The 26,317-nt window shown below is 35.1% G+C and overlaps 1 protein-coding gene across 2 annotated transcripts in view; it reads right to left on the minus strand.

Annotated features, from left to right (window-relative positions):
• Positions 1-22,778, minus strand: part of LOC148955498 (DNA (cytosine-5)-methyltransferase PliMCI-like) — a 115,085-nt gene extending 92,307 nt beyond the window's left edge. The window contains exons 1-6 of one of the 2 annotated variants that reach the window (XM_089102464.1): positions 22,641-22,778; positions 20,793-20,919; positions 13,882-14,051; positions 11,011-11,204; positions 5,681-5,862; positions 2,254-2,398 (exon numbers count right to left, since the gene is read on the minus strand). In XM_089102464.1, coding sequence (XP_088958590.1) covers positions 2,254-2,398; positions 5,681-5,862; positions 11,011-11,204; positions 13,882-14,051; positions 20,793-20,893 — 792 coding nt within the window. In that variant the 5' untranslated portion in view covers positions 20,894-20,919; positions 22,641-22,778. Of the gene's footprint in view, positions 1-2,253; positions 2,399-5,680; positions 5,863-11,010; positions 11,205-13,881; positions 14,052-20,792; positions 20,920-22,640 lie in introns of those variants that run through there. The other variant, XM_089102466.1, reaches the window with a different exon arrangement.
• Positions 22,779-26,317: the final 3,539 nt, after the last annotated feature.

Genomic DNA, 26,317 nt, shown 5'->3' on the forward strand with positions numbered 1-26,317 from the left:
GAAAACGGAATTTTGATACCAATAGATACATCAAAAGAATCAGATTTTAATGCTGATTTCAAATATAAATATATAAGTTTAGTGCTACCCATCAAAAGTTAAGCGCCTGAGAAAATTTGGCTGATTTTCGAAAAAAGGAGGAAAGACCCCCTAAAAGCTATAGAACCTTAATGAAAATCACACCATCATATTCAGCATATCAGAGAACCCTACTGCAGAGGTTTCAAGCTCCTATCTACAAAAATGTGGCATTTTGCGTTTTTTGCCAGAAGAAACATCACGGATGCATGTTTTTTTTCCAGGGGTGATCGTATCGACCCACTGGTCCTAGAATATCGTGGGAGGGCTCATTGGAACGTAAATTAAAAGTTCTAGTGCCATTTTGAAGAGACCAAAAAAAATGGAGGGCAACTAGGCCCCCTCCCACGCCCATTTTTTTCCCAAAGTCACTCGATCAAAATTTTGAGATAGCCATTTTGTTCAGCATGGCCAAAAACATGATAATTATGTCTTTTAGGATGACTTAATCCCCCGAAGTCCCCGGGGGGAAGGCTGAAAGCTATGAACTTTACCCAATGTTAACATATAGTATTGGTTATTTGGAAGTATAGAGACGTTTTCAGGGGGTATTTTTTCTGGTAGTGGGGGGGGGGGTCGGGGTTTATGTGAGAGGATCTTTCCATGAAGAAAGTTTTCATGGAGGAAGGGAAATTGCAATGAAGGGAGCGCCGGATTTCCCAATATTATTTAAAAAAAGATCAGAAATTATATATATAAAAAAAAACAGGTTTTTCAACTGAAAGTAAGGAGGAACATCAATACTTAACGACGGAAAACGACAGAAAACATTACGTATATGATTATTCACCCTCTAGTCAATACCTCGCTCTTTAAGCCAAAGATTTTTTAGTGCTTTCGTAATGAGCTATTTATTCTAATTAACGGCATTTGTGATTAAGCGGTCATTTTTAAAGAATTGGAACAAAATTCGAACTTTAGCTTAAAGAGCAAAGTATTGACTACGGGGCGAACCCTCTAATATACGTATTAAAAAATATATGAATATAGAAGTTCATTACATAAGTTAATTCGTAAGTTACGTATATTTATTACTAATAAAAACGTTCGTAAATAAAACTAAACAAGTTTCGAGAAAGCCATTTAACCAAATAAAAGTAAAATTAATATTCCAATTTTGCTTAAATTATTCATGTACGGTGAGCCAAAATCAAAACCTGCAATAATTCAAAAACTTACAAAAATTAAATTTAAAAAAAAACAAGTTTTTTTTAACTGAAAGTAAAGAACGACGTTGAAACTTAAAACTAACAGAAATTATTCCGTATATGAAGGGGACTTTCCCCTCCTCAACGCCTCGGTCTTTACGCTAAAGTTTGAATTTCTCACAACTCTATTTTTTTAAACAATGAAAAACTTTAGCGTAAAGAGCGAGGTGTTGAGGAGGGGACAGCCCCTTTCATATACGGAATAATTTCTGTTAGTTTTAAGTTTCAACGTCGTTCCTTACTTTCAGTTAAATAAAACTTGTTTTTTTTTAAATTTAATTTTATGAAAGATTGACTCGTATTGCATCTTTTCTGTTTAATACCGAAATTTAGAAGAAGGTCTAGAGCTACATAAGGTTAGTATAATAAAGGCTCTGAATTCTAATAGTCTCCAGCTCTTTTGATTAGGATCTGAGTGACCATATTTTCAAAACCCAAACCAAAAATTTTTTGGAAATACTGCCCTCATTAGTAATGATCTGGGACTCAAACAAATTTTTCGAGAGACGACAGAAACTAAACTAATTTAAAAGATAATACTTCTTTAAATACAGATGTAGGAGAATGCTTACTCAACACATTATACACAAATTTAACTAAAAATGATGTACGTCTTTATCAAAAAGACCAATGATGTTTGCTTCCAATAAAGCAAGACTTGTATTAGAATTTGCCTTTGATTTATTTTAATCTGAATGAATTGCATTGTTACTTTTTCTTTCTTGGCTGAACTTATTTTAAGAAATGATTCTATCACTGATTCAATCTTGGTTTTAGTTTATTTTTACTTATTTTATTGAAAGTTTAATTTTATATTTATTTATTTGTTCTGCTGAAGACTCTTTCGTACAGAGCCGAAATTTTCATTAATTTTCGTCTAAATTTCACGGTTTTGAAGCAATTCCTCATTGTGTTACCTATGTTATACGTATACGTAAAATTGATGAAGTAATATAAATAAAATTACCTGATCAGCTTTTTCACTTTGCGCAATCTGGTCAGTAAAAAACATTTCAAACACATTTCTAACCAGCGGTGTTGTCGTAGTCTTCGTCTCCGGTTTATTTTTCTTAGCTGCTATGCCTCTTCCTTCTCTTTTCACTATGTTTTTCCTACAAAAATCAAGCCGATATAGGGTAGTGGACAGTTAACTACACTGAAAACCCCGTACATCCGTAAAGCAAACCAAAGGTCAGAACTGGAATAGAGATGGAGGGAAGACCAAAACGGTTAACTTAATCTTTTTCTCTTAAAAAAGTCAAGCTTATTTTACTTTTTTTTTCTTTGCATTCACATAACAAAGTGTTCTTATTTCAATTCCGACACACATTATCAACACAAAGTAAAGCCAGCAAAAGGACGTCTGCCAGAGAATATAAATGCTATTCATTATATACCAATGTGTGCTTTAAGGCTATCCAAGTGGAAAACAGAAGACATTTGCCGTCCATGCTAAAACGGCTAGATCACCCTCGGTGAAAATAATTGCTTGGACCTAGGACAGTGATAGTAGCAATTGGAGTATGAAAACCCTTTCCTTAATAGTCTCTGTTTGGTTTAAATTCTGTTTTTTGTGAAGATATAATTTTATAATTGAAGCGGAGAAACTTCTTCTAAGAGTTTTAGGAGCATCCGTAAAAACTCAAAAAAAAAAAATCTTCAAAGAATTCCAGTGATTTACTTGCTTTGCCAAATAACTTATTATGTGGACAAAAATAAACCTTTTGTCGGCGAACAAGGCAGTTACCATCATTAAAATTATTTTTTTCTGTCCTACGCAACAGCAACAGCTATAGATATTGTTGCTGAATTTACCTAAAAAATGGTAACAGCCATAGAAAAGAAAAGTGTCGAGAGTGGAAAAACTGAATGGCATAAAAATCTCGTGAGAATACAATATCATTTTGGATTGCTCACTGATACGATTTGTAAATATTCCCTATCATAGCAACTTTTTCTGTTCGGACTTAGGGTAACTGCTGGTTCAAAAAATAACAGCTCTGGAATAAAGAGCTGTCGCAAACTGGCAATCGCTCACAAGTTAATTTCGGGAGGGGGGGGGGGGGTGGCACAATACCATAAAAAATCAAAAAAGAGGAGAATTACAATTGAAGACGAAAAAAAGATCCTGATAATTCGGGCCAGCACATACACGGGTATTCATATGGGGGCAGATTTTTTTTTTTTGGGGGGGGGGGGCTACAAAACCCATGTTCCTGCCCAATATTTTTATCCAAATTTGTTCCCAATATAAGGCACTAAAGACACTTTATATGAGTAATAAAAAGACTTGCATAACAAATCATAAAATCTTTAGATTTCAGAGGGGGATGATAGGACCAGAAGACTCTGTGCATATTTCTTTTTATTATCCTAAAGTCGCGGCGCCAGGTACTTTTGCGAATCTGATTTGCAGCTAGTCTTTTGCATCGGTTCATCATGTTTACAATTACGGTTGAATTTTCTTTTGAAGAAGTTAACAGATAAACTTTTAGGAAGAATATCCCCAGGAAGACTGTTCCAAATCTATGTGCAAACATTACCAAAATCGTTGTACAAGTGCTCCGTTTCTATGTGTAAACCTTATGATAACTGGATCGAGCTGTGCACCTTCTTGTCTGTTTTGTTGGTTGGACAATGGGGGAAACGACAAAAGAAAGCTCTTGAGAAAGAGGTGAATTTGTATACTTGCAGTTTAATTTAATTATATATACTACACCCTATAATTTATAAACTGTTATTAAAAGACTGGAGACTAAAGATCTTTTAGATAGAAGTTCGATTCCTTCTTGATACTGGGCCACGATGCAGTCAAGTACTGAACGTCGCCGGCGGAATCTATATTGATGTTCACCTAAAAGGCTATTTTATTCAAGGCAGGGGCGGATCCAGGATTTTTTAGGGGGGGGGGGCAAAATAAGTTGATACGAAAAAAAACTTAGGAAAGGGGCGCAAAATAGGTTGATCCGATAAACTTACGTTAGGAGCAAGTTTAATTAACGCAAACTCGAGTTAATTAAGCAAATTCACTACTTTCGACTACGCTAGGGGGCGCGCACCCACCTCGCCCCCACCTGGGTCCAACACTGATTCCAGGTTCTCATAAAGCGTATAATTGAAAAAGTTTTCATAGACTTTCCCAGTACAAGAGAAGGCTAACAGGTCTATACGGGCCCACACTCGTTCAATCACCTTCTGGTTTCGTATAGGAAAGGTAAGGGCTGATATTCATGAGTATGGACCGATCCCAGAGCGAAAAAACAGCCTGAAAAGCGATGAAAAAAGTTCAACTGATTCAGTACTTCAGGACTTCAACCCAAAATTAAGTATGTCATTAGGACCCGTGGATTCGGCCGTAACAAGACTCTTCAGAATGCAAAGAACTTTAAAAATGGAGTAATTCATACAATCAAGGACAGCATAATTTCGACAGGAGAAATTGGGAACTTCTTTACCGTCTCTTCCGAATACGAGAGTTCAACAAACTCCTTAGCAAGAGCTTCGGTCTTTGCCTATGGATTATGCACGACAGTTCCCTTGTTAATTATTAGGGAAAGAATTGAAGTTTCCTTAGACGAAGGAAAGTCTTCTTGGCAATCCTCCACCAGCTATTAGCAGAAGCATGTTGAAGCTTGGCAGCGATTCCAACCTCATATGACGAAGCTCAGATTGACCCAGCCTGATCAAATCGAAAACAACTCTCAAATTGAAGAAAAATTGAAGAAACTGTGCTTTCAGCTATTCTTTTCTTTTCTAAGCATTACAAATAAAACGCACTTAGGATCACCAACAACTGACCTAAACAAACTTTATACATATATACAGCAATGCTTCTGAGTTTCTTGTCCCTTTTCCCTTGAATTCTACATTTGAAACAGGCTCAAATATATTATAATAATTCTACTTCCAGCGATTAACATGATTTTAATGTAAATATTGTTCCCGTTGTCTTGTCTAACACCAGTTTAACCCTAAATCCCGTTTTAAGACATTTTTCATAGTAACTGTATTTTTTTGGGAAGGAATTTAACTATAGGTGTGAATAAACCTTTTGGTTAAACTGGTTTATATAAAAACTAGCTTTACATAAAGTTAAGCATATCTGACATATTGTGATTGCAGCTGATCATATCTGTTTTTTCACAAATATAAAAACAACCTTCCACTCTAATCAAGTATTGAACATCAGCACCAGGAGGAGGAGGCGTTGAAGAGGGACAAAACATGGAGCAAATACATTTTAAGGTCCCTGTTTGTCCATATCTTTTTAGGGACAGATTATGGAGGGAGACCCCCCTCCCTCCATATTACATGTGTGATTGAAAATGATATGAATAAGTAGAATAGGCCAAGTCCATTTGTAAATTAACATATAGCAAGAAGGTTATGCCTACCTTTGACCAAAGGTGACCCCAGCAAGTTGAACGATGGCCCTCATACAAGGGGTGACAATCAGAGGAATCTCTTCTCCTTCCGCAGCCTGATCATAGCTGACTACTTGATCACAGATGAACTGGGCATGACGAAGCAAAGTATCTTCAGTTATTTTTCCTATATCTTGTGGAGGAACACAACTCTAAAACAAAAGTAATATATTTTATTTTTTAGGAATAGCAATTGACACAACTTAAAATATTGTTTATTAAGTGTCACGGCACATAAAGTGTCAAATATTTATCAGATAGGATCCAAATTTACAATGACTGAACTTGAAAAATAAAAGGAAATAGTGGAAACTGATTAGTCAAGCTAAGACACAAAGTTATAAAAAAAAACAAGTTTTACACTAAAGTTTTTTATCGTTTAAAGAAATAGAGTTGTGAGAAAGTCAAACTTTAGCGTAAAGAGCGAGGCGTAGAGGAGGGGACAGCCTTTTTCATATACGGAATAATTTCTGCTCGTTTTAAGTTTTAACGTCGTTCCTTACTTTCAGTAAAAAAAACTTGTTTTTTTTTATTTAATCTTTGAACGTTTTTGAATTAATGCAGGTTTTGTTTTTGGCTAACCGTACATGAATAACTAAAACAAAATTTGCATATTAAATTTACTTTTACTTGATTAAATAGCTTTCTCAAAACTTTTTAATTTTATTTATGAACGTTTTTATTAGTAAGAAATATACGTAACTTACGAATTAACGCACGTAACGAACTTCTATATTCATATATTTTTAATACGTATATTAGGGTTCTCCCCCTACTAAATACCTTACTCTTTAAGCTAAAGTTCGAATTTTGTTCCAATTCTTTAAAAATGACCCCTTAATCACAAAGGCCGCTAATTAGAATAAATAGCTCTAATGAAAGTACTAAAAAATCTTTGGCTTAAAGAGCAAGGTATTGACTAGGGGGTGAACCCAATCATATACGCAATATTTTTTGTTCGTGTTAAGTTTTGATGTTGTTCCTTACTTTCAGTTAAAAAACTTTTTTTTAAATTTAATTTCTTATCTTTTTTTTAAATAATGCTGGGAAATCCGGCTCCCCCTTCATAGCAATGTCCCTTCCCCCATGAAAACTTCGTTCATGGAAAGATCCTCCCTCATAACCCCCGACCCCCCACCCCCCACTAACAGAAAAATCCCCCTGAAAACGTCTGTATACTTCCCAATAACCAAATACTATATGTTAACATTGGGTAAAGTTCATAGCTTTCAGCCCTTCCCGGGCCTTTGGGGGATTCTCCTAAAAGGGCCTTTGGGAGTCATCCTAAAAGACATAGTTATCATATTTTCGACCATACTGAACAAAATGGTTATCTCAAAATTTTGATCGGGTGACTTCGGGAAAAAATGAGCGTGGGAGGGGGCCTAGTTGCCCTCCATTTTTTTGTTACTTAAAAAGGGCACTAGAACTTTTAATTTCTATTCCAATGAGCCCTCCCACGATATTCTAGGACCACTGGGTCAATACAATCACCCCTGGAAAAAAAAAACGAAAAAAAACAACAAATAAACACGTATCCGTGATCTTTCTTCTGGCAAAAAATGCAAAATTACACATTTTTGTAGACAGGAGCTTGAAACCTCTACAGTAGGGTTCTCTGATACGCTGAATATGATAATTTGATTTTCATTAAGGTTCTATAGCTTTTAGGGGGTCTTTCTTCCTTTTTTCAAAAATCAGCCAAATTTTCTCAGGCGCGTAACTTTTGACGGGTATGAGTAAACTTGATGGAACTTATATATTTGGAATCAGCATTAAAATCTGATTCGTTTGATGTATCTATTGCTATCAAAATCGGTATCCCGTTTTCTAGAGTTTCGGTTACCATTGAGCCGGGTCGCTCCTTATTTACAGTTCGTTACCACGAACTGTTTGAGACTAGATTGACTTCCATTTTAGAGTTGTTAAACCAATTCCAAAGTCTCTTCATTCACTTCATGTTTTTTACTTTGAAAATTCTCACTTCATGACAATCAATGGGTGCAAAACAGATAGTTTATCAAAGAAAGTAAACGTAAACGAATTTTTAAGGTAAAAGTAAAATCACTTTTTTTTAAAAAAAACAAAACTGGAAAAGCACAAGTAAAAAATGGTGGCCGGCGTATACCCCCCGGAAAACACCCCCCTCACCCCCCCCCCCCCCCAAAAAAAACCTCCGTGGAAAATAAGGCTTTCCAAGTTTGAGAATTTTATTTGAGTTTTATTTTTTTAACTTCCGTAGGGGAATGGAATTTTGGTACTTGTGTATTATGCGCCACTCACTCAAGTTTACACTGCCTAAAATTCGAGAACACACCGTTTTTTTGTTAGTTTCTTCGTTACTTTAGAAATAAATTTGCACTATGGATTCTTCACATTAGGGGGGGGGGGGGTAGGTAAGCAAAACGGGTCTGCATGCAAAATGTGTTTGGTACAATTATTCTGCATACTAGATAAATAAACAAATAAGTGTATTTTAAAGCCAAATACACGGCTACGAGCACAGTAAAATAACATAAATGAATATAGTGAATGGGGGGGCGGGGTGTTGAACCCCCCAACAAACGCCCTCTCATTTTTTAATTTCCGAAGGAGGATGGAGTTTTGTTACTTGTGTATTATAAGCCACTCACTCAAGTTTACGCTGTGTAAAATTCGAGAGCACATCGTTTTTTTTGCTAGTTTCTTCGTTACTTTAGAAATAAATTTGCGTTATAGATTTGAACATTAGGGGGGGGGGGGGAGTAAGCATAACGGGTCTGCATGCAAAATGTGTTTGGTACAATTATTCTGCATATTAGATAGATAGACAAATAAGTGTATTTTAAATCCAAATATACGGCCATGAACACAGTAAAATAACATAAATGAATAAAGTAAATGGGGGGGGGGGTGTTTTACCCTCAAAAAATGCCCTCCCCTACGAATAAGCCCCCCCCTCCTTCGGAAAGTAACCCCCGCGGAAAATACCCCTCCTTGGAAAATATCCTCGTGGAAAATACCCCCCCCCCTGTGGAAAATAAGGTTTCTAAATTTGAAACTTTTATTTGAATTTTTTTCTATAGTTTTAGTCAGTTTTTTTTTTTATAGTTGAAGTCAGAAAATAATTCTTTCTAGGTATATGGCCACTAGATAGCTTATTTCTTCAGCATAGTTGAAAGGTCCTATAACTATGTCTTTGGAGATAAAATGACCCCCTACATCACCTGGGGAAAGGTTTTTAAGTTATAAAAATCGCCCTTTGTTTTATTTGTTATTGGGAAGTATGCATACATTTTTCGGGTGGGGAGGGGAGGACGAATTTTCTGCTGGGAGAATTTTAAATATTTTCTAGGAGATGAAATTTTAAGAATCAGTTTTACGCTGGGTGAATTTGCAAGCATTCATATACGAAATTTCCTTAGAAGTCTTGATTTCTCTTTGCCGATTTAATTTTACGCGTGGGGATGTTAAGGGTAATTGTCCGGGGTAAATCTTCGCCAGGATTGAATTGTCCAGAGGATATTTCTATGGGGAGGGGTATTTTTCGTAGGGGGGGGGCATTTTTTTGGGGGGGGAGGGGTTTAAACACCCCCCCCCATTCACTATATTCATTTATGTCATTTTACTGTATTCATGGCCGTATATTTGGCTTTAAAATACACTTATTTGTCAATCTATCTAATATGCAGAATAATTTCTACGAAAAGGGGGAGAGGAGAAAGAAGAGGGGCCAGCTCCCCTCCAATACAGAAAAAATTCTGCTTGTTTTATTTGCATATGTTAGTCCTTGTTAGTGTTTGTTTAATAGAAGAGAAGGTGATCGGGTTTGGTTTTGATCGTATTATCAGCTAGAAGCTTTTAGGGATCGTTTGTTAAGCCAAGATGCAAAAATTCTCTAAGGGTATTCATTGGAATCAACACGCGTAGCTGAGTAAATCAGAAGACGGTGTACAGGTCCGCCGTTTCCTACGAACTGCTTGGGAGATTGAGTTGAAACCTCAAAGGAATGTTGGATGTCAATTAGATCTCAAATTTTGAATTGAGGGAGGGAGGAGAGCTAAACCAAAAGACTTAATGTGTATCCAGTATTCAAAATAAGTAAAGCAGAATCACTCTTATTTGTAAAGGCTGACTGGCCTTCTGATACTGTTAAGTTTGAATGTAATTTAATTAGCATGGAGTCAAACTCTTAAGTCAAAACCAAGCAAATTTCAAATTGAAAAAAAACCTTATTCTATATTCTGCCCCCTTCTCAACACCTCTGTCGTTACGCTAAAGATTTTTAGTGATTTCAAAAAGCTTTTATAAATAAGAATTCGACCTACATTTCTTTCCAAAAACATCAAAATCTAACATTTTTGTCCCTTAGGGCAAACATTTTTCTATTCATAGCTAAGGGCAAACATTAGGGCAAACATTTTTCTATTCATAGCTAAAAACCGGGATTTCCTAAGATTTTCTTTCGTTGTTTCAAAACTACCAGGTTTTTAGGGTAGTACCACGTTTTGTTAGTATTGTCACGTTGAGTTGCGAAAAAAAAATAATTAATTAATTAAAAATGACAACCGTGAAAATTCGGACATTAACAACGTGTAGGTTCCTACAGACAATAACACCTTCAAAGAAAACCTACAAAATCTTAAGCCGTTTAATGCCAAATTTTCTAGCCTGTTTGTTACTGAATTTTCACCCAACTCCATTTTTTTCAAATATAGCACCTGCTACTACCAAAAACTACGCAGCTGCATATCAAGGTTCTTTTTCATTAAAAATTTAATTTTTAATTAAATTTTTTCTTAAAATTAAATAAATTCTAAAACTATTAAAATTAAATGCTTAAAATTAAATTTTTTCGATTTTTCCTTAATTTTATACAATATAGAGTTTTGTGGGTTTTCATTTAACCAAATCAAATGGTAAGTTTACATTTTCACTGTTTTTGGTACTAAAAAAAATTGAAACGGGATTTGATTTTTCATAGGTTTGTGAAAACAATAGGACGTGGAAATATCCTTAAAAGAAAAGCTTGACAAAATTTAAGTCCAGACAATAGGATATGAACACAGTTACAGCTCAAAACTCAAGTTCTCACTACGCAATGATTTTTGTTGAATGACAGATAAAATTAACTTGTCAATATCTATTTTTCTTAGCGAAGTTTACTTTTCCAATTTACTTTTCCGATACATATAGACATATTTTAAAAAAGTGATCTACGTTTCCTTGCTGATCCCTAAAAAAAAGCAAATTGAAAGTAGCTGAAACTGCAAATTAGTTTCTCATCTTAGTACCATTAATATTAGATGAAAAATACTTACAGCAACTTTAAAGACTAAATCTTCGTACGCTGCTTCTAAATTATCAACTAAGAATTCAATAACTATTTTGGCAAGGAAGGATTTCTCAATAATGGCGTTCATAAATGGCTTATATGCCAGAGAGGGTTTCATGAGGTAATATTCGGCAAATGCAGTGCTGACGCTTATCAATGCTTCTTGTCCTCCGTCAAAACCTAAAAAAAGTACTTTGGCTAATTTAAATATTGACTTAATATTTCAAGAACTTAAAGAATACAATAACTATTTTGGCAAAGAAGGATTTTTCAGTAATAACATCCATAAATAGCTTGTATACCACAGGGTTTTTCATGAGACAATATTCAACAAACGCAGTGCCGTAAATTTTAAGTTATATAAATTTGGTAATTTCCATAAGTTTCACAAATTTTCAAGCCTAGAGAATAAAAAAAACAAAACATTAAAGTAGAACACATAAATTGTTGGATTTAGAGATTTTCAGGAGCAATTCCAACGAAATATTGAAAACAATAAAAATCTGTAAACCTAGAAGAAGAAACACTGTACTTTCTTAAAAAAAAAAAAAAAAAAACGTAGACCACATCCAAAGATGGAGCTAGATAGTTTAACCGATTTCTGAAAAGGATTTAACGAAAGAATAGAGAGACGATAGAAGAGAGGATTTAACAAAAGAAGAGAGAAGACAGACACTTATTTCTGCTCATTGAAAGAAATAGACATTTAACCTTAACAGCTATTAAATTAATAAATAGACAAAAGCATTTCAAATTTTTTGGAACTAGTTTGTCTAAACTAGTTATTTCAACAAATCCCCTTTTTCTACAAAGAATCATTAGGCCGGGCAATCTTCTAAAGGAACAACTTTATGTATAATATTAAGCTTAAATATCCTCTATTTCTTTCTTTTTAACTCTAATCAAAAGAAATATTTTGGCACAGTTTCGTCATCATATGCTGATTTTAAGATTGTACGCAAAGACCTTTTAAATCCAAGAAACGATTGAATTTCGCTGATTTCAGTTTAGAAACAAGTACGCCATCAAATGGCAGCAACAAAATAGCCTAAAATAGTCCTTAGCTAATTACTACTACTACTACTACTACGAACAACTCACTACAGCACCAAGCCAATTGAGGCCAACAAAGCTACGCGCGCTTCTCCTCTATCCTAATCTATTCAAAGCCTCCCTCTTTATACCCTCAGGGGAAGTTCACATTTCCCTTAAATCTTTCTTTATGAGATCCTCCCACCACAACTGCGGACGATCTGCTTTCCGCTTGGCCCTATATGATTGGCCTAAAAGGATAATCTTCGTCAATCTGTCATCCTTCATCCAAAGAACGTGCCCTAGACATCTCAAACTTTCTCTCATTATAGCCCTAGTAAACGACATTCAACCACACTCCTCGTACAGCCTACTGTTTGATATAAGGTAAGTCAAGCGGGTACCCCGAACAATGCGTAGGTAATTTCTCTGGAAAACATCTAGCAGATCTTCATCCGTTTCTCGGAACACCCATGCTTCTGACCCACATTTGACCCCTGTCACCACTGTAGCTTCCAACATTCTAGTCTAATTTTGCAGATTTATCTTTTGATTCTTCCTAACTTTTCTGAATTGTGAAAAAACACCCCGAGCCTTGGCTATTCTTCTTTTAACATCTTTACCGCCCCCACCGTCTTTACTAATAATACTACCAAGGTAAGTGAAGCTGTCCACTTATCAATCTTTTCGTTACCCAACGTCACCCTTTCATCTTCACTTATTCCTAGGCTTAGCAACTTAGTCTTCTTAACATTATTTTTCTAACCTATTCTAGCCCACTGAACTCGCAAAACCTATAAAAGTTCATTCATTTTGCTCACATATTCATCTAGGATGCTTACATCATCAGCATAATATAAGGCCAGGAAAGCTTTTCATTCCCATCTGTTTCCGTGTTCTCCTATTGCCTTTCCTGTCCCCATTGCCTTAGCTGATTGCGCATTTCATAATTTTTCTGAAAAGCATTATGGCCCTATTCAGGCCGGTAATATTGAATTACAACATAAGATAACAAGACCTCTTGTAGCACAGGAGATACACACTCTACTTGGCAATACTGGGCCCAGGGTTCGATTACCACCGCCGCAAGGTTGGGTGACAGGTTTGCTAGCTGTCACCGAAAAAAAGATCCAGTAACTGAAAGGTCTGTAGTAGTCTGCAGACACTCCATTCGTCATTAATGGTTCTGAAGGATCTTTTTCCCTATATTACTTTTATCGAGACAACAACTGGAAACTTTATATTTCGATTGGAATATGCCCTCATCAGATATCAAATGACCATTGATTCAACTAAATAAACTCTAGTGAAGAAAAAACACATCTTTAACCATCCTTCTAAGAGAAAAAAATACGAAAATAAGAAACCTCCAATCTGTACTATTCTAAAAAACGATTCAAATTTTTCTATGCTACAACTTTTGAAGGCTGATTTTAAAGTTCTAAAATTTTACATGCTTGGAATCAGCATATAAGGAAGATTCTTTAGGTGAGCACCTATTATCCAAAACCACAAAATCAAGTTTTTTTAGAATTTTGGTTCTATTAACACGGGTCGCTCTTCACTTACTGTTCACTGCCTTGAACAAATTGATTCCTCGCTATAAAAAACTACAAAACCGGACCAAATTTTTCTTTAACCATTAATAAAAATATAAGCAGTTTATTTAGTTGCTTCATACAACTGAGCTTCACAGACAATAATCCGTAAAAATAAACAGATTGACAAAAACAAAAGATCGTGTAAAAGAACTCCCGGAATTACAGAGCTTCCTACTCTAAATGATTCTTTTACTCTTCGTCAAAAATTCCAAGAAAATATTTACCAGAAATCCACCATGCGATGATTGGCCCCATCTCTTTAGCTGCTACGCCCCCTTCTATGTCAGGATTTTCATCATAGATTGGCTTCAAATATCCAGCAAAATAGATGAGTTTATTCCTTTCAATCATACTTCCGTCTATTGGACAAAGATGACCATGTTCATCATACATTCTATGAATAGCAATCAGTTCAATGAACCAATTATTAATATAGTAAGCAAATTAATATAAACATTTAATATATTTAAATTATATAATATATATTTTCTTTTAATATTGTAAATTGTAAAACTTATTAAAAACATTTTCAAATGAAAACTAACGTTTCGCCCAATACCAAAGAGCTTGCCGGGCATTTTGATAAGTATGCATCTTTCTAAGGAGTTTCACCAATAAATATTGGGGGGAGGGGATTTGTTTTTAATCTTGAGGGTGGCTCAGTTTTTTTCTTTTTTTCAATGAAAATAAAAAAAGGTATTTTTCAGAAATCTCGCGGAGAGTCGGGGGGGGGGGGGTATTCTCGGGGAGAATATCATAAATTCAAAATTATTGTTAATTAGAAAGCTTATTAAATACGTTTTCAAACACAGACTATCATTTTGCTCGATACCAAAGAGCTTGCCAAGCATTTAGATTATTTTAAAGTTGATTGGAAATAAGGTTTAGAAGCAGATTGTGCATTATTTTTGTATTGTTTCTAAGTATTTTCACAGAAAAATTTGACAGGTACAGAAATAAACCTTTACGTTCCTATACTAAGCACTTTGATGTTTACATGCATGAAATGAATAAGATAAAGATAAAAATTCACAAGAATCCTTTTTTTTCGACGGAGGAGCCTGAGGCGGTGAATATATAAACGAACGGGAAAACATTACGTACCACTTAACACTATAGCCTCTAGTGATAATAATAATAATTTATTTTTTACCCGTAATTTTAGAAAAGTAGGGTAAAAAAAAAAAAATTCAAAGTACGCAAAAACGATCAAAGAAATAAAACAATCAAACGACACAGTACACGACACAGTAAAATTAATTGCGAGAAAACACGGACAAAAAATACTATTTACTACGGGCATAACAACAAAGCACGGAAACGGTCACAGAAACTGGAATATAGTCTAGAAAAAGCTCGTCTCCTATGACAACTCAGGCTTCCAACAATTTTTGAATATTCTAGTTACAGGCCAACTCGAGAACGGCTAGTGAGTTAATCCGTATAGGCTAAATACGATAAATCTGAACAACCTGTCAAATAAGTACTTTGAATCCCAGACAGAACCCTGACAATATAGGCGTTAAAGATATGGGGCGAAAGTACACCTTCTTGCCTGACCCCACTACGTACAACAATATACCCAGAAAACTCTCCACAACCCAACTTAAGCAGCAAGAAGCAATGCAAACACTGAAACTTTGGAACCAAAATCACGGAAACGTTGACTCTAAGTTGATGCAAAGTAAACCAAAGCTACGAATGACAAGCGCTGCTAAATTCTTTGAATATATTTAAATAAATAAAAAGGAAGACTATGATGAATTTGGGTCGTGTCCTTCAAAATATGAACAAGATCATGAAGAGTAAGTAGACGACTATGCGTTCAAATAGCAATACTCATGAGTATTGCATCGGTGAAAGGATAGTTCTGTGCCGTATCAATGCTTTCGATTTATTTTATCTAAAATTAGACGTCAAAATAAACGTGCAAATGGGGATAAGTCCATTTATTAGACAATGAAAACAGACACAAAAGTCTGGATATTTCGATCACATGTACAGCGATCGTCATCGTTTCTTCTGATGACGATCTCTGTACATGTGATCAAAATATCCAGACTTCTGTATCTCTTTTCATTGTCTAATAAATGGGCTTATCCCCATTTGAACGTTTAATTTTTCGTCATAGAAGGGCAGTGTGGTCTTGGGAAAAAAAACCTAATTTAAGGTTTTATGTGGAAAATTAGACGTGTTTCCAGTTTTCCCGTAGGAACTTTAGATTCTTCACACAAAATATTTTCAGTACTTTTTACTCCGGCACTCCCCTTGAAAAAACCTGAAATGGCTCACAGGTTAATAAACAAAAGAAGTACAGAGAAGTAGAACTCAGACTCGACTTCCATTTGTGCCTATCCTTATCCATAGTCACGTTACCTACCAAGGCCAGAGTAAAATCAACTTTAGACATAGTACGAAACAGTTACAATCGTGTCTATAATGCGATCGCGTCCGAGATACGATTATTTCCCTTGTTGAATGATAAAGGCTTTATTCAACAAGGAGGTAAGGTTAAATGAGAAGCCCCTTTAAAAGAGAGTTTACAAGACTGAATAATCTTTAGCTTAATTTCGTACGAAATTTATTAGACTAGGCCTTGATAAGGTGTTAAGATATGAATGTTGTGGCATTGAGAAATGGAGAGGATACAAGACCTTTCACCTTTCCTTGTGTGTGTTTTTTTTTTTTTTTTTTTTTTTTTTTTAAATAGCCCTACCCATGATGCTGATTTGTAGCTTTAGAAACTAAAACATGTGGCAGAGTGATTTAGCTGAATTATTTATTTCGTGTTTACTTTTGCTTACCTTTTCGCAATAAGTATTGAAACATTTCGTTCAAATTATTGCAAGTTTTCCTACACTCTACGAAGTAAATAAGTCTCTGTAAGTGCTTTGAGTCGATAAAACAAAAGAAAAAAAAACTACTTCAAGACAAACAATATAAAACATTTAAGAACGCTGTCAGATAAACCCTTTGTTACGGATACAATGAAATAAAAATCGAAACTTTTCAAACTCCCTGAAGCGACATATTTTACCGCAATAAGAAAACAATTTGGTTAGTTTGCCTTACTTAAGAGTGACCTAAGAAACATAACCTTCTGAATCTTTCCAAATAGCAAGTATGGCTAAGCTCTAAAAAATGACACCAGGATGTCATTGGGGAAGATCACGAAGGCAGACGTCATTCTTACAATAGACTTCAAGAAACTTTGAAACACATGCTTGAGATTTATGCAAATGATCCAGAAAAATTTCGCTGCATGCCAGCTTATAATATAAACCCCAATTTAGGGAATAAGCTGGTGCTGCTAGGCTAATTCCTCCCCTCCCCCCCACGTGCAAAACTGAGCAGCCAGAGAGAAAGTATGACAAATAAAAATAATAAAAAAAGGAATGTCCTACCAATATTCCTAAATACAGGCAGAATATGTGGTGTAGAATGTCTTTTAGTATTTATTTTTACATTTCAATTTTTTCTTAATTCCTTTTTCGTGCTTCTGGGAGTTGAGTTATCATTATAGGGTAAAATAAATTTTATAATAATTTACGGCCCTTGTCCAAGGGGCTCTGGAGGTTGTCATCCTCGGATGCAAATTTATTGATATTTTCAACTATTCTGAAGAAAATGAGCATCATGCCTCGAACAGTTGTGATCAGATTTCCTAAAGGGTTACCAAAGGATCAGATATCATAAAAGATTCTAGAACAGGAGCTAGTTGCTCTCCAAGCACTTTTCACTTTTAAAAAAGGCACTAGAACTCTCATTTCCGATCGAATGAACATCCTCCAAAGTTTCTACGACCACATGGGGGTTGATGAGGAGGCAGCACCTCTCCTAATAAAATCTGCTCGTTTTGGGTTTAATATTACTCTTTACTTTCATAATAAAGGCGTAGACCAGAAATATCCCCGGAATTCAAGAAGGGTTATATATTAATATCAACCCCCCCCCCCTCTCCCTAGAACTAATTCTATATTTACCTAAAGGCTCAATGGGAGTTAGAATGCTTTGGTATTAAAACACACTCTTTGAGGCATCTCCTCCCCCCCCCCATCTACGAAATGATCCATACCTCCTTCATAATAGCTGATGCACACTCGCAACATTGCATATAATTTTATGAAATATAAATCAAATTATTTTAGTAAAATTAAGGTTTAAAATAAATGTCAGAAAAATTTTTCTAATCTTTGTAAGTTCAAATGAAGGGAGATGAGAGATAAATTCACAAAAAGCCCCCATACCCCTTCCTATATTCGTCTGAAGGCCTATAGAGATATAGAGGATTTGGGTATTGAATTGCGTTCTATTAGTCATCTGGCACCCCCTCCCCCCAATCTATAAAATGACCCACTGCACATCATTCATAATAGGCTATGTACAATTATACACTTATCTTCGTCCTTTTTATATGTCTTAATTTATTTCTGGCTGCTCAATTTTATATTTAGAGAGAATTCCGCGGGATGGGTGGTTGCAGGGTTTGGGAGGGGGGGGGGGTAAGCCTGACCCCGTAGGTTGATACCAAGGATTACAAGGGAGAACCAGGTAAAATTTTCGATCTTTTAAAGTTCATGGTGCTGGTAGGGTACATTCCATCATGTTCCAACAAAATGAGAACATTTACAAACTCATTATATTTGGATTACTAAGAGGATCATTACTTGACGTTATATTCCTAAGAAATGGATTAAAAAAAAACGTGTTCTTATAACTAAGCCAGGTACAGTTACAGCTCTTATTAAACTACAATTTCTACAGGTCGGTCACGCTAACATCCCTTCAACTGAAAATAATGGAACGGTTAGTACACTGGTGCCTCGTTGGTAAGCCAGAGACAAAAAATTGATTTAAAAGAACCATTTGGGTTTTAAAACGAGATGCTTCACAGATACAATGTACACCAGCTAATAGGGTGCACAGAACGAGCTTTTGGGACTAAGGAGTATACTTTAAGCACATTTCTAGACATAAAAAGGACGTATGACTACACTGCCTTTGAATCTATAGAAACATCCATGGAGAAAGGGAGAATAGAGGTGTGCACTCCTCGACACTCTGGGATCACAGGTAATGAAATTGCACATAAAATAGCTAAGGTTGGGGTATCACTGACACGCTACGTTCCAGAAACTAGAGAAGTCAATTGACATCTCTAAAAGCGGAAAAAAGCGGCAATATGGAGACAGAGCTATGAGAGGGCGGAGCGAAATTGACAAAGAAAGGTGGGATGCAAAGAAAAAAAGGAGATGATTGCGAAGTTTAACCTCATTAATCGTATATACGACTTAATAGGTCGTAAATCCGAATAGTTACTAAAGCCATTACAAGCATGAAAATTCCAGAATCATCTCACCCGAGTATGAAGGGGTAATTCCCAGTTTGCCCGTAGAAAAAAAGAAGGCATTTAATAGAAGAATTTCTATCCAGGACTCGATGCCAATTGAAGGCATTTCATAAATTGAACATTAAGCTGGAGGACATAACTAGGGAAAGGTATTGCCCAGCAGTTAGCAAAATATATGGTAAGGATGGGAAAATAAGTACTAGTGCCCCTTCCACACCTAATTATTTTTTTTCTGGGTGCGAAGGCAATGGGCCTTTGTGACCCAAGCCTCGATTCAGTTTAGTGAATCTGCTCATAATAATAACAGTAATTTCTCAGGATATGACTATTTGGAAAGAAATCTCAAGAGAAATTCTCTTTGTTGCTCATATGTGCAGGTTTCGTAGCAACAAAACCAAGCTGTCATTAACAGAAATGTACAATATTAATTGATTACGTTATAGAAAACAAATTAGATATAGATACACTTTTTCAGATTTCTTTGGAATGGGCCAAAAGTAGGAGTTTTTTACACATAGGAAATAGATAGACTATCTATCAACAAGTGAAAATGACATCATTTTCATACATTCCTGAAAAAAGGCTTATGTCAGCTGTGCCTCTCACTCAGACTATCTTTCATGGCTTTTTCTCCAATAAGCCATGGATTGATGGCAACTTGATTTTGATTCTAAACATATTACTCTTACATCTCAGTATTTAGTACCTAAACTAAAATTATTTTGATTACATTCATAGTTATAAAATTTAAATATCTTTGTTAAATTAAGAAATACATTAACAACAACGACACTGCTCTACATGGAGTTCAGAATGTGGGGTAACATATAAAGAAGTAAATTTTGGAGAAGGGAGTTATAGTTCTTCAGCAAACATGTTTTAACCTAAAGATGAGGCACAGATTTAAATCTAGAGTTGATTAACCCGTATTTTTGGGGGGCTACCGTGGATAATTTAAAGGTTCTAAATGTATATGAGCAATTTTGAAAGATTTAGAATCCTACACAAACCTTCACAAAAACATCTTTTTCTATGATATATGTCTCCTCTCTATGTGGATAGAAGAGAAAAGTAAAAAATCCAAGATAAAGTTTTTTATTAAACATGAACGATGTACCTTAGCTTTAGGTTCTTTTATGGCACTGATTGTTTCATTTTCCCAATTGAGAAAATCAGTAGGAAAGGAGTATAGTCCTGCCTTACATTGTAAACTGGTCTTCATACTACTATTATAGTAGCAATGTAAACATATTTATAGTACTGACCAGATAGATAATGTCACTTCAAGTAGACAGGGCGGTAGAAAACAACAGAGGAAGAGAGTGAAATACATGGAATTTCTAAACCGGGTAAAGATATTCAAGGAACTAGCTGCACAAGACTAAGGTCACTGGCTGATAGCCCTGAAGCCCTTCGTCCCCAAAGAACTATCAAGCTACCTGACAATCCAAAATACAAAACCATTGATTGGAATAAAGTTACTAATTTTAAAGTTCAAACGACAATCTAGTTGTCGGATAGTGAATTGAAATCAAAATCTATGATCAGAAGGTTAATAGAAATCGAAATTAAGAATCAAAACTGTCAACAGAAAACGCATATACTACAATTTGTCATTTGACACCTATGCCACTCTAATTTGCTATTTTTTGCAGTTATAGCAGCATTTTTGTTAGAAAAAAATGAGACTAGATTTTTGCCCCCCCCCCCCTCCCCCTAAATCGAGTTTTTATTACAATCTTGTTGAAAAACCTACATAAAACAACTATTACTTAATTGCCTTACGCAAAATATGTGATTTTTAAAACAGGCCTTTCATCTCCATCATAAATAGAATCTTCATTTCCAGTAAATAGGCAAAGAGCTTCATTAGTCAGTGCTATCATCTATTCTTCTGCTCCATTAGGAGGACCTGCAACATAAGACAAAATGCAGGAGTTTTCCTTGCAAAAGAAATCGCTCGACCTTAAGAAGCGTCCAAGCCCTTAAAAGAAAGTATATTGGTAATAATTAATGTCAACATTAGAATGTCTAGTAGTTGTTACTAAAATTTATCTTACCTAATGAAACAAAAGTATTAAAAACCATATATAATTAACAGAATCATCCTCTATAGTTAAAGATCTTGATGGGATGATAACTCTAAAGACAAAAGACATTAGTAAACTATTATTAACATTAGGTAATGATAGTTAAATAATTTAAATTAACATATTAACATTAGCATAGACAAAAGACATATGTAAGCAATAGTAAACTATAAACAGTCATCTTTGATAATGATCTCCTTTGATCCTTTTTAACAAGTTTATCAATCTAACATATGAATAACGTAATTAGTACTATAACTTTACTTCAATTACTTATTTACGGTAAAACTACTGCAAGGATCAATAATAATTAGAGATGACAGTAAACTAAGCAAAAATTTTGCAAGGAGACTTCTTGTTCGTCCAAAGCTCACATTCGCCCTTTCGCTCGCCACCTCCTTAAAAGATCCAAAATTTAACCTTTATCCCTTCCTTCTCCCTTTGTGAATTAGACCAACATTAAAACTTCAAGTATTCTAATGTGGTACATAACACACATATTGGGTACAATTTAGGTGTTTTCATTCCGTATATCAATTCAAAAGTAAGAAATTCCTCAACTTTAGAAGCTTCCAGCACGATGTGCTGGATGGCCAATTTCCTGGAATGCATTATTAACTATGTCCTATTTACTATTATATCAATACCGTATTGTCGAGATGACCTATTGCTCTCATTCAGACTGCTAGATAATTCTGACAAATTGGTTCATTAAGGGTATATAACTTTAACGTCCAAGACCTGATGAATAATTAGTTTTATAGGTTCTATGTATAAAATAAGGACATTCTGTAAAAAGAAAAAGAAGTTTTGTACATCCAAGCCATGCTGTTTTCTGTTCTTTGCGAATATTGTTTAGTGGGCATGAGTCATCAATTATTAGCAGTTCTCTGTTACTTTGAGGAGACATCTCCTTTTTGTTGAAAGGGTAGGCATAGACTCCATTATTGCCCTTTTCTCTCGCTAAAATATAAAATTATCAGTTTGTTTTCTATTCCATTTAAAATCTACTAAAATACTACAAATAAAAAGAATAAAAACCGTATATAAAAACTACTAATTTCAGTCACTGTTGGTTACATATCCGAAAAAAAAGTAACACCTATGTTTTCTTGATTCCTAACCCATATATCTCCCTTACCTTTAATATATAGCCTAAGCCCCCTCAGTCAATTTTATTGTTTCTACCTAATAATGTTCAAGTGAGTTTTTGCAGTTATAACCTGCATAAAACCTTGGTTATGTGGGAATAAAAAACCATGTGCGGTCCTCTAGACCCCAACCGATTAACTAGAAAAAAAATATATATATTTCTTCGGGGGAGAGCATTAATTTTTTGAAAGAGAGCATCGTTATTACATTCACTGAACACTGATTACGACAGGGCGTGTTCATCAATTTGAACAAGCTTTTTTATGATTGCCCAGACTAAAAAATCAGCATTTGCAGTTTTTTCCCAAATAGCCTAGAAACTAATAACGGTTATGCTTAAAACTTGTTTTGCACAAAACGTGTGTCAGCTCTAGACAGGCAAAATACTAACCCAAAAATAAGTTGCTCTGTGCAACATCTAATAATTGACGGCATTCTGTACATCTATCAGGGCCCAATGGAAGCTCTTTCACTTTAACTGGACGATAACTAATTAAATCCAGCTTATCTTCATATTTCATTCTTTTAAGCCTAGAAATGATAATTATAGAAAAACAAGTGAATAAGTCGGTCACTGTTGACAAGAGATTGCTCCTTAACAGACATACAGTGAATATATGCAAGCACACAATAGGAAACTCTGTCACCACAAGGTCATTCAAGAAGGGAGCCTTCAAGAAAAAATTAAAGAAATTAGGGCTAAAGGTCTATAATTTTAATTTTCAACCCCCCCCCCGGTTAGGAAAAGCCCACTGATACCCTCTCCAATCAAAAATAAGGCCTTTGTGTACCTAGGAGCTGGCAAAAAAACATCCTTACATTCACTACATCAAGCTTTCCATGGTAACAACATATACTATCTGATTTTTCAGATATTACCGGCACTATAAATTTTATATAATTTTACAAAAAGAATAATGAATAGTAGCATATATCATTAAAAAATAAATAATTATATATCATTTCTCAGATTACTCTGACAGTAAAATCTGATTTTTTCTGCTCATTCCACACATAGAAATTCATTCATAGAGTATTGCATAGTAATTATCCAAATCATAGGAAGAAGTTTATTGAATTTCTTTCTGGAAAAAGGGGGAGGACTAGACCCCGAAAAGTGCACTTTAGGCCCAAAACAAACTTTCCATAACAGGTCCTTTGATCAATATGGAGGGCAAGGGCTGTTTACGCTCTAGCCTTGCTTCATTCGGAGCATTGTATGTAGACTAGGCAGAAAACATGGGTGTGGAGGGGTTGATAGCTCCCCTTTCTTTGCAGAAAAGGTGTTTCTTTTAATGAAAAACGGTAAAAAAACAACTTTAATTTAAAAATTCAGGATTTGATAGGCGTGGACGCCTCCCTTATAATTCATAAAACAGCAAATATGCCTGAATGACCCCAAATACTCAAAACATTGGTAGATAAATGCTAAAATTCAGTGTAGAGAGAGGAAGGAGGTTTGGTTAGGAGCCGTCCATCTCATATTCAGGACGATTCTAAATAAGATATTTAAAACGAAAGAAAAAATCAATTAATTTTTTAATAAAATGAAAAGCAAAATATAAACTCAAAAGAAGCAGAGATAACCCTTTATATTAAAAGACGGAAAGGGTGTCAGGTCAGGCCCCTGGACCCATCACTCTTTACAATAAGAAATGATCTTTTGACCTCAATACTTCAAAAGTGCAAGTGCACAATTATTTGGTTCTACTTCAAGCAATACCATTACTCAAACGCTACTCAAACGTTCTGAGTGACTAAGATTAAAAAATATTTTTAGGAAAATACCTGTTAAAATTTAGTACAAATAGCGGGAGGCGGTAACCTCCCTAATGTATGGGTTAATTTCTATTCATCTTAAATGTATTGCATATTAATAATTAAGTAATGAAAGTACAAATAATAATTAAACATTAATAATTAGCATCTATACGAAGCCATATTTTACCAACTTTAGACCCAAGAGGTGAAATGGTCCTTCATTAACCTGTGTAATCTTAATGGCTAAATTCCCATTCATTTTTAATGGCTAGAATGCAAGAACTTAAGATAGTTGCTACATTCGAGAAATTAAACCTATTCAGTTAATCTTAAATCCAATTTGTTATATTTCAGCTCAGAAATTTCCATTCGGAAGTAAGAGTGCTTTTTAATAAAGTCTGTTACTCTTAAAATACAGGTCTGACAACAGGTCTATTGAGGATGATTAGGGTAAGACTAGAAGAGATAAGATCCAGAAATGATGGCATGAACTAGGTCTATCCAAGAGTTTACAATTATATAGACCAGTTAGATCTGGATATTGAATGGGACCGTATTTTGACTTGAATATTTCCGTTAGATTTATAAGGTTATGGAGAGCAAACTGTCTGCCAGTGGGGGAGGTAACTTTTGGAAATTTAAGGAAAATACTTAAGCAAAGGTAAATTGTCCACTCTGCAATGTGGAGGAGGACGGATTGGGCCATTTTCTCCCAAGGTGCAGCAAGCCATCTCAAATTAGGGTGAATGAAATGGAGGGAAAGTTTGATGAGCTACTTCTTGCTTTTCTTACAATACGACCCCACAAACGGTTGTCCAGGTGGGAAATTTTGTGTTGAAGGTGATGGAGATAAGGTACAAAAGTCGCAAATAGAAGAACACAGTGTTTGGTTTCGATTTTGATTCGTTTGTAGCTAGATCTATATGTAATCAGCACTTTTTAATGTGACCCGCGGATTTCCCAATACAAATTATTATTATTATTACGGTTCATACCTTTTAACCTTTTGCTTGCTTCTTGATTTTCCAAACATGAACTCCTCATCCGAATCAGAGCTATGACTAAGATCCTCAATTTCTGACTCAGATTCTACATGCTTTGCTTGTAAAACATTTGTCTTTCTTTTGAGACTCAAATTTGTATTAGTATCAGAGCAAGTTCTTCTATTAGAGTTTTCAACTTGCAAAGATTCACCGATTTCCGGCTCTATATCATTTTCTTTTCTGCTAGAGGACGCAACTATGCCATTTTTATTCTTTTTAGGGCTCTGTTTTGAAGTTTCGTAATATGGACTAATAATGCTATTTTCTGTGTTAGCTAGTCCATGAGTCTTCCCCTTCAAAACACTACTGCTCCTTTTTCCTGAAAGGATTTCCTTAAGTGACAACTGTCGAATTCGTTTTCGAACCGGCTCTGAGGGTCCCTCTAATGAAGGTAATTTATCTTTTGAGCTGGAAGGCTCAGCCACACCATTGAATGAATTTCCCTCAATAAGGCTATTAGCATCTTCTACTTTTACATCTGTTTTTACATCAGAAATGGTATTCAATCCATTAACAGGATTAGAATTGATATCTGATTTCAGTATACAGGCAACGACACAAAGTAAGAAACCTTCAAGTTCATCCAGGTACTCATCCTAATCAGAGAAAAGAAAAAACACTTAAATCTACAGGAAGAAAAAACACTGACAAAAATGTACTTATAATAGGCAAAATAACGCATTTATGGAGGGAGAGGGGTAGGGGAATTTAAAATCACATGAAATATACCGAAAATATTCAAAAAGTTTAGTTGTAAGAAATCAAGACAACTGGGGGGGGGGCATGGGCTAGAGGACCACCTCTGCATAAATGCCCGACTTGAAGTATTTTCGTCCTATTTTTTTTTTTAGAAAGAAAGTGTATGTAAAAATGCTCTCACTTTTTTTTTTTCAATCAGTGAAACTGAAAAACACTGCGTTTTTATTAAAATTTATATTAAAATGATTAAAATACATCTTAAACAAAGGATTTGACTAGTCTTTCTTTACCTGTTTCAGGGCGGACGGTTCTGTCTGGCACAATTCGCGATTTAGATTGTCTTTTTCCTTTCATCAACCGAGCACGTTGCTGGGTGATTTAGGACACCCAAAGGAAGTCACGAAGTTTCTTATTAAAACATATTTTTACCGCACAATTATTTCAGAGTCTAATATCTCTTTAGTCGTCTCGAAATTCACACCCTCTTTATCAAATAACATTACGTTAGTTACGCTGGAGTAGCTTCTTATTACGACTAAGATAAGAGATATCTCAGCCTAGTTTC

Source organism: Artemia sp. Qi Xiang Cuo, chromosome 2 (genome assembly GCF_049724085.1).
Source record: "Artemia sp. Qi Xiang Cuo chromosome 2, ASM4972408v1, whole genome shotgun sequence".
Taxonomy (NCBI): Eukaryota; Metazoa; Arthropoda; class Branchiopoda; order Anostraca; family Artemiidae; genus Artemia; species Artemia sp. Qi Xiang Cuo.